Below are 12,572 nucleotides of genomic sequence, written 5' to 3'. Positions count from 1 at the left end.
TGACAAGCTTCGCCATCCCCAGCGATAGGGTAAGGCGACGTCCTTAACCCGGGGCCCTTCTGCCTGCCCCAACCCTCCCCGAAATTCTACACAAAATAGAGTGCCTCTCTGGGGTGTTGGCGGGGGTGGGGGGCGGGATGGGGGGCGGGGGAAGGCCTGAAGCTTTCATCAGATCTCCCTAAGGCCTGCCGGGACCCAGAGGGTTGAGGCCACCCGCGCAGGATCTGGCCACGTAGCTTGTGCTTCTGAAACCCTGGCAGATTTACCTGACAGAAGCGCCCTACTTTACTGACCCTGGGCTAAATATGATCACCCCACCTGTCCTGCCCTTCCCCCATGTGCCTGACCACGCAGCCAGGGCACCGCACTCCCAGCCTGGCGCAGACACCTTAGAGATATCTTGCCCAGCCTGCCTGGGAGCTAAACCTGGGCTGGGAACCTGAGGCGTTGGAGCTCGCAGATGCCTGAGGGCCTTGCTGCTAGGCAGGAAGGGTAGAGAAAGAAGGGAGGCAGTTGTTGGTGGACTCCAGAAAAGGGGGGAGAAATGGCCACTGGTAGCTGGGCACCCTAGAAGACAACTTTCTGAAAAGCTGAACTTACCGGCTGGGATTCTGGATTTGTTTCATTAATAAGAGGAAAGTCGTTTTGCTGGGAGGCTGCTGGCAGTGAATGTTGCCCCCTGGAGTTGTGCTATGTACAACTTGCACGACTGTAAGAGGTGGCCACTCCCACCCACAATCACACTCCTTGCCCTTTCTTTCAGCTTGACTCACCCAGGAGCCCCCAGGGCCTGGGATCCTGGGGAACAGGGGATTTCTGGGATATGATTGGCCCTGTAGGTCAAGCCAAACAGAACCCCAGAATTATCCAGAATCCCTCCCCCATCACCTCAAAGCCAGCTCTGTCCTCCCTGCTCTCTTTCCAGTCAGACACATCTTCAGTTATAAAGCCTACTGGAAATAACTCTTCCCACCAGGTTCCCACCCCATCTTTCACTCTCTCGTTCTGTTTTGGGTGCTGAGGAACATTTCTTCAAATCTCAGACCCACCCAACACTGCCCAGAGGCCAGACTCAAAGAAGAATCATGTCTTTCCAGTGAATGCGCCTTGGTAGGTTTTTCAGGCTAATATTATGGAGCAATCTCGGGCTGCAGGAGCAAAAGGAAAGACTTCCAAATGCGTCGCGGCCCCTTTAAAAAAACTGAGCGGGGTTCTTTTTTTTTTTTTTTTTTTTTTTTTTTTTTAGCTGTATGACTATATTAGGTGACACGAAACTACTCATCGCTTCTGTCAACGAGGCCCCTGGCCCAATGGCAATCTGAGTCTCCCTCCTCCGACCTGGTCCCGCCTCTTCTGCCCCTTGTGCTCAGCGCTACCTGCTGCCGGACCACATCCAGAGCAGAAAGGCCGGTGCGCGGGGCGGGCGGCGGGCACCATGCAGGGAGGCGGCCAGGGGCCGTGGGCAGCGCCGCTCTCTGCCGCCCACCTGGCTCTGTGAGACTGGCGCTGCCACCATGTTCCCCAGCCCTGCACTCACGCCCACGCCGTTCTCGGTCAAAGACATCCTGAACCTGGAGCAACAGCAGCGCAGCCTGGCCGCCGGAGAGCTCTCCGCGCGCCTGGAGGCCACCCTGGCGCCCGCCTCCTGCATGCTGGCCGCCTTCAAGCCCGAGGCCTACGCGGGGCCTGAGGCGGCCGCGCCGGGCCTCCCGGAGCTGCGCGCAGAGCTGGGCCCTGTGCCTTCGCCCGCCAAATGCTCGCCTGCCTTCCCCGCCGCCCCCGCCTTCTATCCGCGTGCCTATGGAGACCCCGACCCGGTTAAGGACCCTCGAGCCGATAAGAAAGGTGAGGAGAAAACACAAGCCCTCTCTCCCCTCCCAGGTCACTATTGTCCCCAAACTCCGCCGCCAAGAAACTCAGGCCGGGAGAAGGAGACGCGCGCAGATGCGCGGAGGCGCAGATCGCTCTGAATGTGAGAAGCGAGGTTGTCCGGAGGGCCTCCGTGCCCCGCATCCAATCCGAGCTTTAGAGGAAATGCCGGATTGAGAGGATCAGGAACAGGAGACCAGACGATTTTTTTTTTTTTTTTTTCGGCCTAACAAAGCTCGGAGCGACTTCGGCCCGCTCTTGGATCTGTTATGGAGTTAAGCGATCAGTTTGTGGTAGAACAGAGAGACAAATAGATCATCTCTGCAACAGGGACTTTTAAATCTCTTTCAGATTTACGGATCTTTTCGAGGATCTAGAGAAGCGCTAAACAGAAATTAAATGCTGCACCACAGACACACCTTTGCGCACAACTGGAGGACGGTCCTGGACCTTCTGTTGCCCTCTCGTGACCCGGGTTTCTGGGGCCTTTCCTCCTTTGTGCCAGGGGAGTGGAGTCTTTGGGAACAAGGGTCTTGATTTTTTTATGGGATATTGCAGACCCTCCGAAATCTGACTTAGCTTTATTTTTCCAGCACAATTTACCGACCCGACCAGAGCCGAGAGGTTGTCTCGTGGGAAATGTCAGAAAACGAAGGAGCGCGTAGTGAATGAGATAACTGCGGAAAGTGGCCAGATCGGCTCTTGGGGTCGGATAGGAAGGCCAGCCCGGGCGGCAGAAAGGGGTGCGCTGGGCGCTAACCTTGGGTAGTCGGAGGAGCTGGACTAAAGGCCGCGGTGAGCCAGGAAAGGATTCGTAGGTTTATCTAGAGATAGAGAGAAGGCCAGGAACATCTCTGGGCGGGCACGGCGGCTCGGGCAATTTGAATCCAGCTCGGGCAAGCAGGCAGGGCAGATTCCTAGGCCGCCTGAAAAGCCGGGGCTTCTTGGGCGCTGCACAAACCCCAACCCCGCGGCGGCCGCACCAGAGCCTTTGATCACCAATCCCCCCTCTTGCTGGGTCTTCTGTTTCTTCGGTTCCTTAATTTTGAGACAGTGTGACCGACGCCAGGGTAAGTCTTCAGGCTCTCTTCATTTAACCTCTCAAACCAAAGTAGCCCTAATATAATTCACCCCAGAGCATCACCCGGTTTTATTTTCTTTGCCTCCGGAAATCTTAAGTCACTGTCTGTCCTCCCCCCGGATGTGAACTGCATGAGGACAGGGACCCCTCTTGTTTCGTCCTCCAGCGTGTAGGGCCGTTCCTGGCACATAGTAGGCTTTCAACAAATGCTGACTGTCGAGCGAAAATCAAGCCGTATCAGTAGCGCCCAGTGCATTCGTCAGAGTGCCGCAGCTAAGCTGGGCACTCCCAAGCAGGACAGGGTGGCACTCACGAGGGCCCATCCCCGGCCAGGCGCTCCGTAGGTCGGGCCGCTCTGACCAAGCGTCTCTCTGCCTCTCTGTTTCCCCTCAGAGCTGTGCGCGCTGCAGAAGGCGGTGGAGCTGGAGAAGCCAGAGGCAGACAGCGCGGAGCGGCCCCGCGCGCGACGGCGAAGGAAGCCGCGCGTGCTATTCTCGCAGGCTCAGGTCTACGAACTGGAGAGGCGCTTCAAGCAGCAGCGATACCTGTCGGCTCCCGAACGCGACCAGTTGGCCAGTGTACTGAAGCTCACGTCCACGCAGGTCAAGATTTGGTTCCAGAACCGGCGCTACAAGTGCAAGAGGCAGCGGCAGGATCAGACTCTGGAGCTGGTGGGGCTGCCCCCTCCGCCGCCTCCGCCTGCCCGCCGGATAGCGGTGCCAGTGCTCGTGCGCGATGGCAAACCATGCCTAGGAGACTCTGCGCCCTACGCGCCCGCCTATGGCGTGGGCCTTAACGCCTACGGCTATAACGCCTATTCCGCCTATCCGGGTTATGGTGGGGCGGCCTGCAACCCCGGCTACAGCTGCGCCGCTGCTTACCCAGCCGGGCCTCCCCCGGCTCAGCCAGCCACTGCCACAGCCAATAACAACTTCGTGAACTTCGGCGTCGGGGACTTGAACGCGGTGCAGAGCCCTGGGATTCCGCAGGGCAACTCGGGAGTGTCCACGCTGCACGGTATACGAGCCTGGTAGGGAAGGGACCCGCCTGGGGCGCCCCTGACCTATCCCACCTCGAGAGGGGCACTGACTCTCATGGGGGAGGAAGGGCTCCTGACACGACCTTGTGTCCCTCGGATTTTATATTCACTCCTACGGAGGCCTCGGAACTTTTCCCACCCCGTGCGCCTTTGTCCCCGCGCGCGGGAGAGTTTGTGGCCGCGTTTACGCAGCCTGCGGTGGGTAATCCCGCAGCTTGGTGTCCAGGTCGCCGCCCTGGGAGTGCCCTCTGAGCACCCACAGGTACCCCCCCCCCCTCCCGACAGACCGAACATCAGCCAGTTGGGACTGAGCCCGGGCACACAGGGCCTAAGGTCTGGCCGCCCTTCCCCGAGCCTGGGCCGGGCGCCCGGGCACTTGCAGCCTTGCCGCCGTCCACCCACCCACCCGTATTTATGTTTTTACCTGTTGCTGTAAGAAATGAGGATCCCTTTCCCATTAAAGAGAGTGAGCTGACCCCGCACGTGTGCTTTTTTCAGCTTGCGGCGCTTCAGAAACTGAATTTCTGAGGGCGGAGAGGCTGTCGGCCCCTCTGGTATGGAATTGCAGGCACAGGCATTCCGTGGGCAAATTGATAATACTGGTAATAATGAGAACGAATCCATGCTGGGTCCCGTGTCAGGCACTTTCTGGGATTGTCTTATGCCTCATTAATCCAAAAGAGAAAAAAAGAGAAAGAGAGATAAAACAAAAAGTAGATTATATTTTAAAGTTAAGCAGCTGAGGCCTGGAGAAGTTTAATGACTTGCCTGCGAGCAAATAGCCAGTACTAGTAAAACTCAGGTTTGATTCCGGGTCTGTCTCACTTCGGAAACCAAGGGTGCCTTCCAAAAGCTTCCGACCTTGTTCTACAGTGCTGGACATTAAGTGGAGAATGAAGGGACCTGAGCCCCATGCGATTGGAGCACACCCTAACTCATCCCCCTTAAAAGAACACCTTAGCCTATTTTACAGATGGAAAGCTCTTCTCAAGCTTCCCCAGACTCTGCAGCCCAGCAGTACTCCAGATGGAAGTGCACCCAGGATCCCACACCCACCAATTGCGGGCCTTGGCTGAGGGTAGAGGCTAGACCCAAGAGAGGTGTCCTGACCACAGTGCTCACCTCCAGCTAAGGCGAGGCCACATGAATTCAGGGGTCAGGGAAGCCCCTGGGACATAACCCGACAGACGTCCTTTCCTCGGGGCATTTAACTAATTTCGCCATAGTCCTGACTGATGAATGTTATTGTTGTACTGTACTGGTTTTGCAGATGAAAAAACTGAGGCTCGGTGAAATCAAGCTACAAACCTGCTCGTTATGACTTGCCTGCTGTGTGCCTCCTTTTTTTTTCCGTCTGTAAAATGAGGATACCAAGAACCCTTCGCTCTGTACCCTGGCCTCACCAGTCTGCAGGGGCTCGGACTTGAGCTCCAGATTTTCTATCTCCAGCCCTCAGGGCCGGAAGAACTAACTGGCACTTCTTAGCTGGGGAAGAAAGTGGGAGGCGGTCAGTGGTTTGTGTTCCTGAGGGGTATGGGTTTCTGACATTTTGCTTGGCTGGCAGTGTAGTCGCAGCCAAAACATTGCTCGTGGCGTCCAGTGACTGAGCGTCGCTCGATGTACCCCTGACGCCCGGGAAGAGTCTGCAGGCCCAGCCTGGCGCAAACAGGAGTGACCAGGAACCGTCTGGCTGCCAGGCTGGGAACTATGCCACGCTGCCAGTACCTGTCCTGTCCTCTCTCCCGGTAAGTGCCACCTCCCAGCCTGCTCTGCCTGCCCGCGGGAGAGGGGAAGATGCCAGGAGAGTCTAAGTGCTACCCCTTGCCCAGAGCGCGCAAGGTGCTGAGCTGGACGCCAGGTAGGATAAAGGGGCACTGGAGTGTATGCAGTCGACCCTGGCAGGGTTATGGGCCTGGCTGAGGGAAGGAAGGGAAAAGGACTGAGCTCAGAGCTTGGCTCGGAGCTGCCCCCGACCTGAATTCCCTGTGCTATAAAGTCCAGGCCCAGCTGGCAAAAGCCACGGGAAGGGGGATATGTTCAGCGCAGGCCCGGCATCCCGCCTCCTGGGCCTATGAGGCCTGCTGTCCGCCTTTACCACAGCTGTTTTCAACTCTTTCTGCCTCTCTGTGTGATGTGAACCATGGTTCCATCTGACAGAGGGGCACACCGAGTCTCTGCCAAGCCACCAGATTAGTTCTTAAGTGGGACGGCAACCACTCACTTACCAAGCGCCCGGCCTGCAGCTCCAGCAGGCGGCCCAACTCACACACCAGAGAAATCCTTCTACCCGGAAATAACCCACACTCAGACTTTTCATCAGATCAGTATATTTGCCCAAGACTCCATAGGTCTTGAAGACCCGAGGCCTTTTTCATTTTACACTTGTCCACAGTAACATTAGAAATAATATTTCACGGGCCGGCCTGTGGCTCACTCGGGAGAGTGTGGTGCTGATAACACCAAGGCCACGGGTTCGGATCCCATATAGGGATGGCCGGTTAGCTCACTGGGTGAGCGTGGTGCTGACAACACCAAGTCAAGGGTTAAGATCCCCTTACCGGTCATCTTTTTGGAAAAAAAAAAAAAAAAAAGAAATAATATTTCACTTAACGTTATACCGTGAGGATGCTTCTCTTTTTGTCATCCTCCCCCTTCAAGGACCCCAGGCTCTGCCGGTGCCTTTCCCGAGGTACTCACAAAGGGATACCAACGGCTGGCTGTCACCTGTCAAAGGGTCGCCAAATGCCAGGACCCCGGACTAAATGCTTTCCAGGAGTTCACTAACCTAGCTCATCTTCATTTGCAGACCAGAAAACTGAGGAGGTTAGATCAATGGTCAAGGTCACCCAGTCCCTAAACGGGAAGTGGGAACCGAACAGGGCACACAGGGCGGAGGGGAACGTGTTTATTAAACGACAGCCAGACGCATATGGCATGCCTCTCCAGTGACGATGCACAGGGACTCAGCTCCGGGCCACCGGGTGGAGAGGACAGATCCCAGGCTCTCGCCAGCGGGGTCAGGGTCTCAGGCTTCATCTCCAGGCTCATGTAGGGATAAAACAGTTCTCTGAGCTTTGGGGAGCGGCAGCCACGGCCCTCGCCCGGCCGGGCTCCGCGAGGCCTCAGGCGGAGGCTTCCACCCTGGGGTGTTGGGCCCGGAAATCCCTCCAATTGGGTTCCCCGGGGACAGGACCGACCCTGGGGCAAGGTCAGAAGTATCCTAAACAACGCCTGTTTATATAGCGGCCCTCCCCCCTCCCCGTATTAAAACGGTATTATTATTTTTTTAATTGTTACATAAGCGAAGCACGCAGGATGAAAATTCAACCAGGACAGAAAAATGAGAAAAGAGAAGCGCCAGGCGCCTCGGAGGTGGCAAAGCGCCCGGAGATCGGGACGGTACCCGCTCGGGTCCTGCATGCCCGCAGCGTCTGGGGGCCTAGAGGGGAATAGTTTTATTTTTAATAATTTAAAAAAAATAAAACAAGCACGCACCGCGGTTAAAAATAATCACAGATGAACAGTGATACTAAAAGAAAAAACCAGCTCCCGAGTCTGGGGTGGAGTGGTTCTCAGCCCGGCGCCGCTCCACGCGAGCTGGCAGGAAAAGAAGGGGGACTGGGGGTCCCCAGAATGACAGGACAGGCCATGCCATCGCCCTGCCCGCCCCCTTCAGGCCCTGCTGCACTAGCCCTGACGTCCCTTCGTTTCTTTGGCCATTCCCAGCCGGCAGGCACAGGTTTTGCCAAATCAGAATAGCTCCCGTCCTCTTGTTTAAATTTCTCCTTAAATTGACGCTTCTTTGTGTACCTAAATATCTGTATTTGAAAAGGACGCGCAGAACCTGCAGGGTTCGCCGCGCCGCCGAAGACCCGGGAACTTGAGAAGCAGCGAGGACGCGGCCCCGCGGGTCGCACTCCCTTCCCGGCGCAGCCCGCGCTCTGCGCCTGGCCTCCCGCAGTGCCGCCCGGGGAGCGGGGGGCGCCTCACCTCCTCCTGGAAGCATTGCGGGCTCAGGCCCCAGCGCACCTGTGCCAAAGTCCCCCACGGCCCCCATGCCTTGCTGACTCATCCATTATACTGCGCTCCTGAAGGAAAGGGCCTGTATTTCATTTATTTATCACTCATAGAGCTTATCACCTGCAGGGCACTGTCCTGAGCTCTTTACAAGTGAACCCATTTAATCCTTTTACACCTCTGAGTTCTGCTGAGGAAACAGATGAAGAATTACTCAAACTCAGAGAGGAGGAGTAACTTGCCCAAGGTCATACAGCTGGTCAGTGGCAGAGTTTGCTTTAAAACCCAGGCAACCTGGTTCCAGAGCCTGAGAGCATGGTGCCAGCCCATTCCAGCTCAGGGCTGGCAGAATGGGCACCAAGAAGTGTTTGTCAGTGGATTAAAGAGTACGGAAATAATAGTAGCTAACAATTCTCGGAAGATTTCTATGTGCGAGCCACAGCAAGCCTATGTACGAGATAGACACCAGTTTAATTCTTTTTGAGCAGGAGAGAAATCTCAGCAGGGAGGCATGGCAGCTGGGATCCCCAGTTGGCAGTCTGGCCATTTTGCCACACTCTGCTGCTTCTCAGGAGAGAGCTTACCCCAGAGCATGCTGAGCAGTGAAGAGACCTGACAAGCTGGTCACCCAGAGCCACCATAGGCTCTCCACCCTGCTGCAACCCACAGCTGCATGGGATAATAGTATGGATTATTGCCTAACATCTGCTGGTGTTTACTTTATGCCAAGCCCAGAGCTAAATGCTGACCCTGCAAATTTCATTCTGTCATTTTCCAAGGAGGAAATTGAAACCCAGAGAAGTTAAAAACATTGTCTACCTAAGGCCACTCTGGTAGTGTAGCGTGGGGGAGCCAGGGTGCTTGAATCCAGATGGTTTAACGAGAGCCCTCACTCTTTAAACCACTCTCGGTTCCCAAACTTGCAAGAAGACACAAAACTCCTGTAGGCTGAGACAACCCAAACCCCTGCCTGTCCCAGTTTCCTGGAATTGAATTCCTACGGACAGAGCCTGCAAAACTGTCTTTGTAACCAGCTGATTCCCATCATTTGGCAAGTTGGAGAACCGCAACTCAGAGGCCCCAGACCCATGGGCTCCAGCTCTTGAGGGTTGATGAGAAACTAGAGTCAGATTTCCCCTCTACAGGCCCTATACTTCTATCTCATGGTCTTTGCATGCTTGCTATGATCCAGTGGCTGTGGCTGCAACACAAGCTAAGCGGCCCTGGGGAGGGACAGATGGAGGGAAAGTGAAAAGGTAGAGGTTGGCAGAGAGACTCTGGACACGCATATTTTGGCCCAGACCACAAAGCCATCCCTGGTCCTATGCAGCCCAGTTCCTGGCAGTGCTGCTTTGAATAGAAGAGGAATTTGGGGGGACTATTCAGAGATAGTCCATTTGTTCTGCCCAGATCCTAAACTCCACCCTGGGGTTCACAGGAAGGAGGTAGGGGCAAACCAGCCTCCGTGGGGGCTTACAGTGTGCCAGGATCTCCTTATGAGGTCATTGAAGCTTCACAATCCTCTTCATCATGGACTCCATTTTACAGATGAAGGAAGTGAGGCTTAAAAAAGTTTTGTCACTTGCCCTGTCCCTATACTTAGCTGAGTTCTAACACCAAACCCTCTTCTTTCCACTACACCTTCCCCCCAAACTATCACCATCCTTTCTGAACGCCAGCTTAGCAGAAATCTCAATTGGCTCCACCCCCCCACCCCCCATTTTTCTCTGTCCTCAGCTCTTTAGGGGAGGTCTTTAAAATAAGCAGCTTTTTGAAAGGAGATCTCATTTTCAATGAATGTAACAGCCATTATTCATTACTGTTCTTCTGTGGCCCTTCATAAATCCCTGTGTAATTTCAACAATAGGAGACATCTAGCTGACCACTTTAGTTTAGCTCAACTAAAAAGAATATTTTCCCTTTTTTTTCCGACTCCAGGTAAGTGTGATGCTCAATTATCACCATATTTGTCCTCAGTGGTGGCTATTTGACTTCATTCCATGATCTGTATTTCATAACCACCTAGTGTAAACACCTCAAAAGCCTTTTGGAAAGATTTGAGGTTTAAAACATGTAAATGAAGAAATAATGTTTTTGAGTGTCCCCAGATGTTTTATAGAGTTTAATGTAATCCCAATCAAAGTGCTAGTAGTGCACAGGTATATTCTGTAATTTCACAAGCTGAAGTTACAGCTTCAAGCTTGCAAGTTAAAGCTTACAGCTTGTGATTAGAAAACTCATGTGGAGGTGTAGAGATCTAAGAATAGCCAAGTCATTCTTAAATAAGGAAAATGAGGTGGAGGATTCTTTCCTTATCAGATAACAAGGCTTGTAAAGCTATAGCAGTTAACACAGTCTGCACAAGGGCAACAAGGACAGACAAATAGACCAATGGAACAGAACAACAGAGTGCCTAGAATGAGAATCATACATATATGATCCATGACAGAGGTATTTTTGAAGATCACTAGGGAAAGAGTGGACTTTTCTATAAATGGTTCTCCATAAGACAAAAATCAAATGAAATTAGACCCCTACCTCACACCATTCATAAAAAACAACTCAAGGCTAATTAAAGACCCATCTGTGAAAAGCAAAACTATACAACATCTAGAAGACAATGTAGGAAAATATTTTTATTATCTGATGGTAGGAAGAGGTTACTTAAACAGGACACCAAAAAGCACAAACCTTAAAGATTGGCTACATTAAAATTTAAAACCTATGCTCCCCAAGACACCACACATAAAGTAAAAAGACAAGACAAGCCACAGGTGGGAGAAAATATCTACAATACATATACACAACAAAGCATTAATATCCAGAATATATATATATTCTGGATATGAAAATGAGATCTCCTTTCTTTTAGAACAAAATTCTAAAACTCTTCTTTGCCACTGTATTCCAGGCCTTCTAGCTTCCTTGTTGTTAGTCACACAAGCCTGGCACATTCCTGCCTCACGGCCTTTGCACTGGCTGTTTTCTTTACTTAAAATACCTTTACTTGGAATATCCTTTCCTTAGATATCTGCCTGATGAACACTTCATTTGTTTCAAGTCTTAACTCAAATATCATCTTATCGTGCAGCCAATCTGAGGACCTTATTTATTTATTTATTTATTTATTTATTTATTTATTTTTTGTCTTTTTCGTGACTGGCACTCAGCCAGTGAGTGCACCGGCCATTCCTATATAGGATCCGAACCTGCAGCGGGAGCGTTGCTGCGCTCCCAGCACCTCACTCTCCCAAGTGCGCCACGGGCTCGGCCCTCTGTGGACCCTATTTAAAACTGCACGTTCACACATACTCCTGGTAGCCCCTACTCTGTGTACCATTTCGTCCAATGATGTATCACTGGCACAAAGAAGAGGGCCTGGTACTTATAGGAGCTTAGAAAAATTTGGTGGATGAATGAATGAATGAAGACAAATTACCCAAAGGGGAAAAATGTACAAGATAAATGAACAGGAATTTCATGGAAAAAGTACAAATGGCCCTACAACATATAAAAATGTAGTCAACCTATTCTTTACTCAGAGAAATAAAAAGTCATAATGGGGTACTATAATTCACCCACCAGCCTGGCAAAAGTTAGAGGCATTGGGAGAGTAGACATGGATGGGAACTCTTCTCCAGTAGGAGTGTAATCGAGTACAAAGACTTTGGAAGCCAGTTTGGCACAACTTAGTAAAGTTCAATATGAGCCTGCCCTAGATCTAGCAATTAAATTTCTAGAATTCTTTTTTTTTTTTTCTTTTTCGACAGGTAAGGGGATCGCAGCCCTTGGCTCGGTGTCATCCGCACCACGCTCAGCCAGTGAGTGCACCGGCCTTCCCTATATAGGATCCGAACCCGCAGCCTCAGCGCTACCAGCTCCGCACTCTCCCAAGTGAGCCATGGGACTGGCCCCAATTTCTAGAATTCTATTTCTATATACACCAGTTATATTCTTGTATACATGCACTCAGAGACATTTGTAATTAAGTTCAAAAGAACCTTGTGCGGACTGGAAACAACTCAATTGCCTAACAACAGCATCTCAATTGTAGGAGATTCACAGATGGAATATTATACAGCAGTGAACACAAAGGTGTCCTAGTCGTACTAGTCAACATGAATCAACATGAATCAATCTCAGAAATGAATCAATGCTCAAAAGTAAACAAAAGAAGAGAGTCACTGCAGAATATAGACAATGATTCTATATACATAATGATCAACATAGGTCAAACAAAATTATGTAATAGTTAGAGATGTGCACCTAGATGTCAAAACTATAAACAAAAGCAAGGGAATGAGTAACTCCAATTTAGACAGTAGCTGCCTCCAGGGGAGAGAAGGAGGAATGCAATGGGTAGGGACTCTTTGTGGAGACTGTAGGGGCTGGCCATGGTCTATGTCTTCGTCTGGGTGATGGGTACTCATGGATTCAATTTATTATTCTTTAAACTACACATATGCATGCACTTTATTTTTATTTTATTTAACTTTTTTTTTTCTTGGCAACTGGCTGGTATGGGTCCCTGGTGTTGGTGTTATCAGCACCACTGAGCTAACTGGC

At 51.8% G+C, this 12,572-nt stretch overlaps 1 protein-coding gene across 1 annotated transcript; it reads left to right on the top strand.

Moving 5' to 3' along the window:
- The first annotated feature begins 1,514 nt into the window (after nucleotides 1-1,514).
- Nucleotides 1,515-3,984, top strand: NKX2-5 (NK2 homeobox 5). Its single transcript, XM_063083195.1, has 2 exons — nucleotides 1,515-1,845; nucleotides 3,344-3,984. Exons 1-2 carry the CDS (start codon nucleotides 1,515-1,517, stop codon nucleotides 3,982-3,984), a joined length of 972 nt encoding a protein of 323 aa, XP_062939265.1.
- The last annotated feature ends 8,588 nt before the right edge of the window (nucleotides 3,985-12,572 follow it).

Source organism: Cynocephalus volans, chromosome 2 (genome assembly GCF_027409185.1).
Source record: "Cynocephalus volans isolate mCynVol1 chromosome 2, mCynVol1.pri, whole genome shotgun sequence".
Classification (NCBI taxonomy): Eukaryota; Metazoa; Chordata; class Mammalia; order Dermoptera; family Cynocephalidae; genus Cynocephalus; species Cynocephalus volans.
This window is presented reverse-complemented; position numbering and strand designations above follow the sequence as displayed.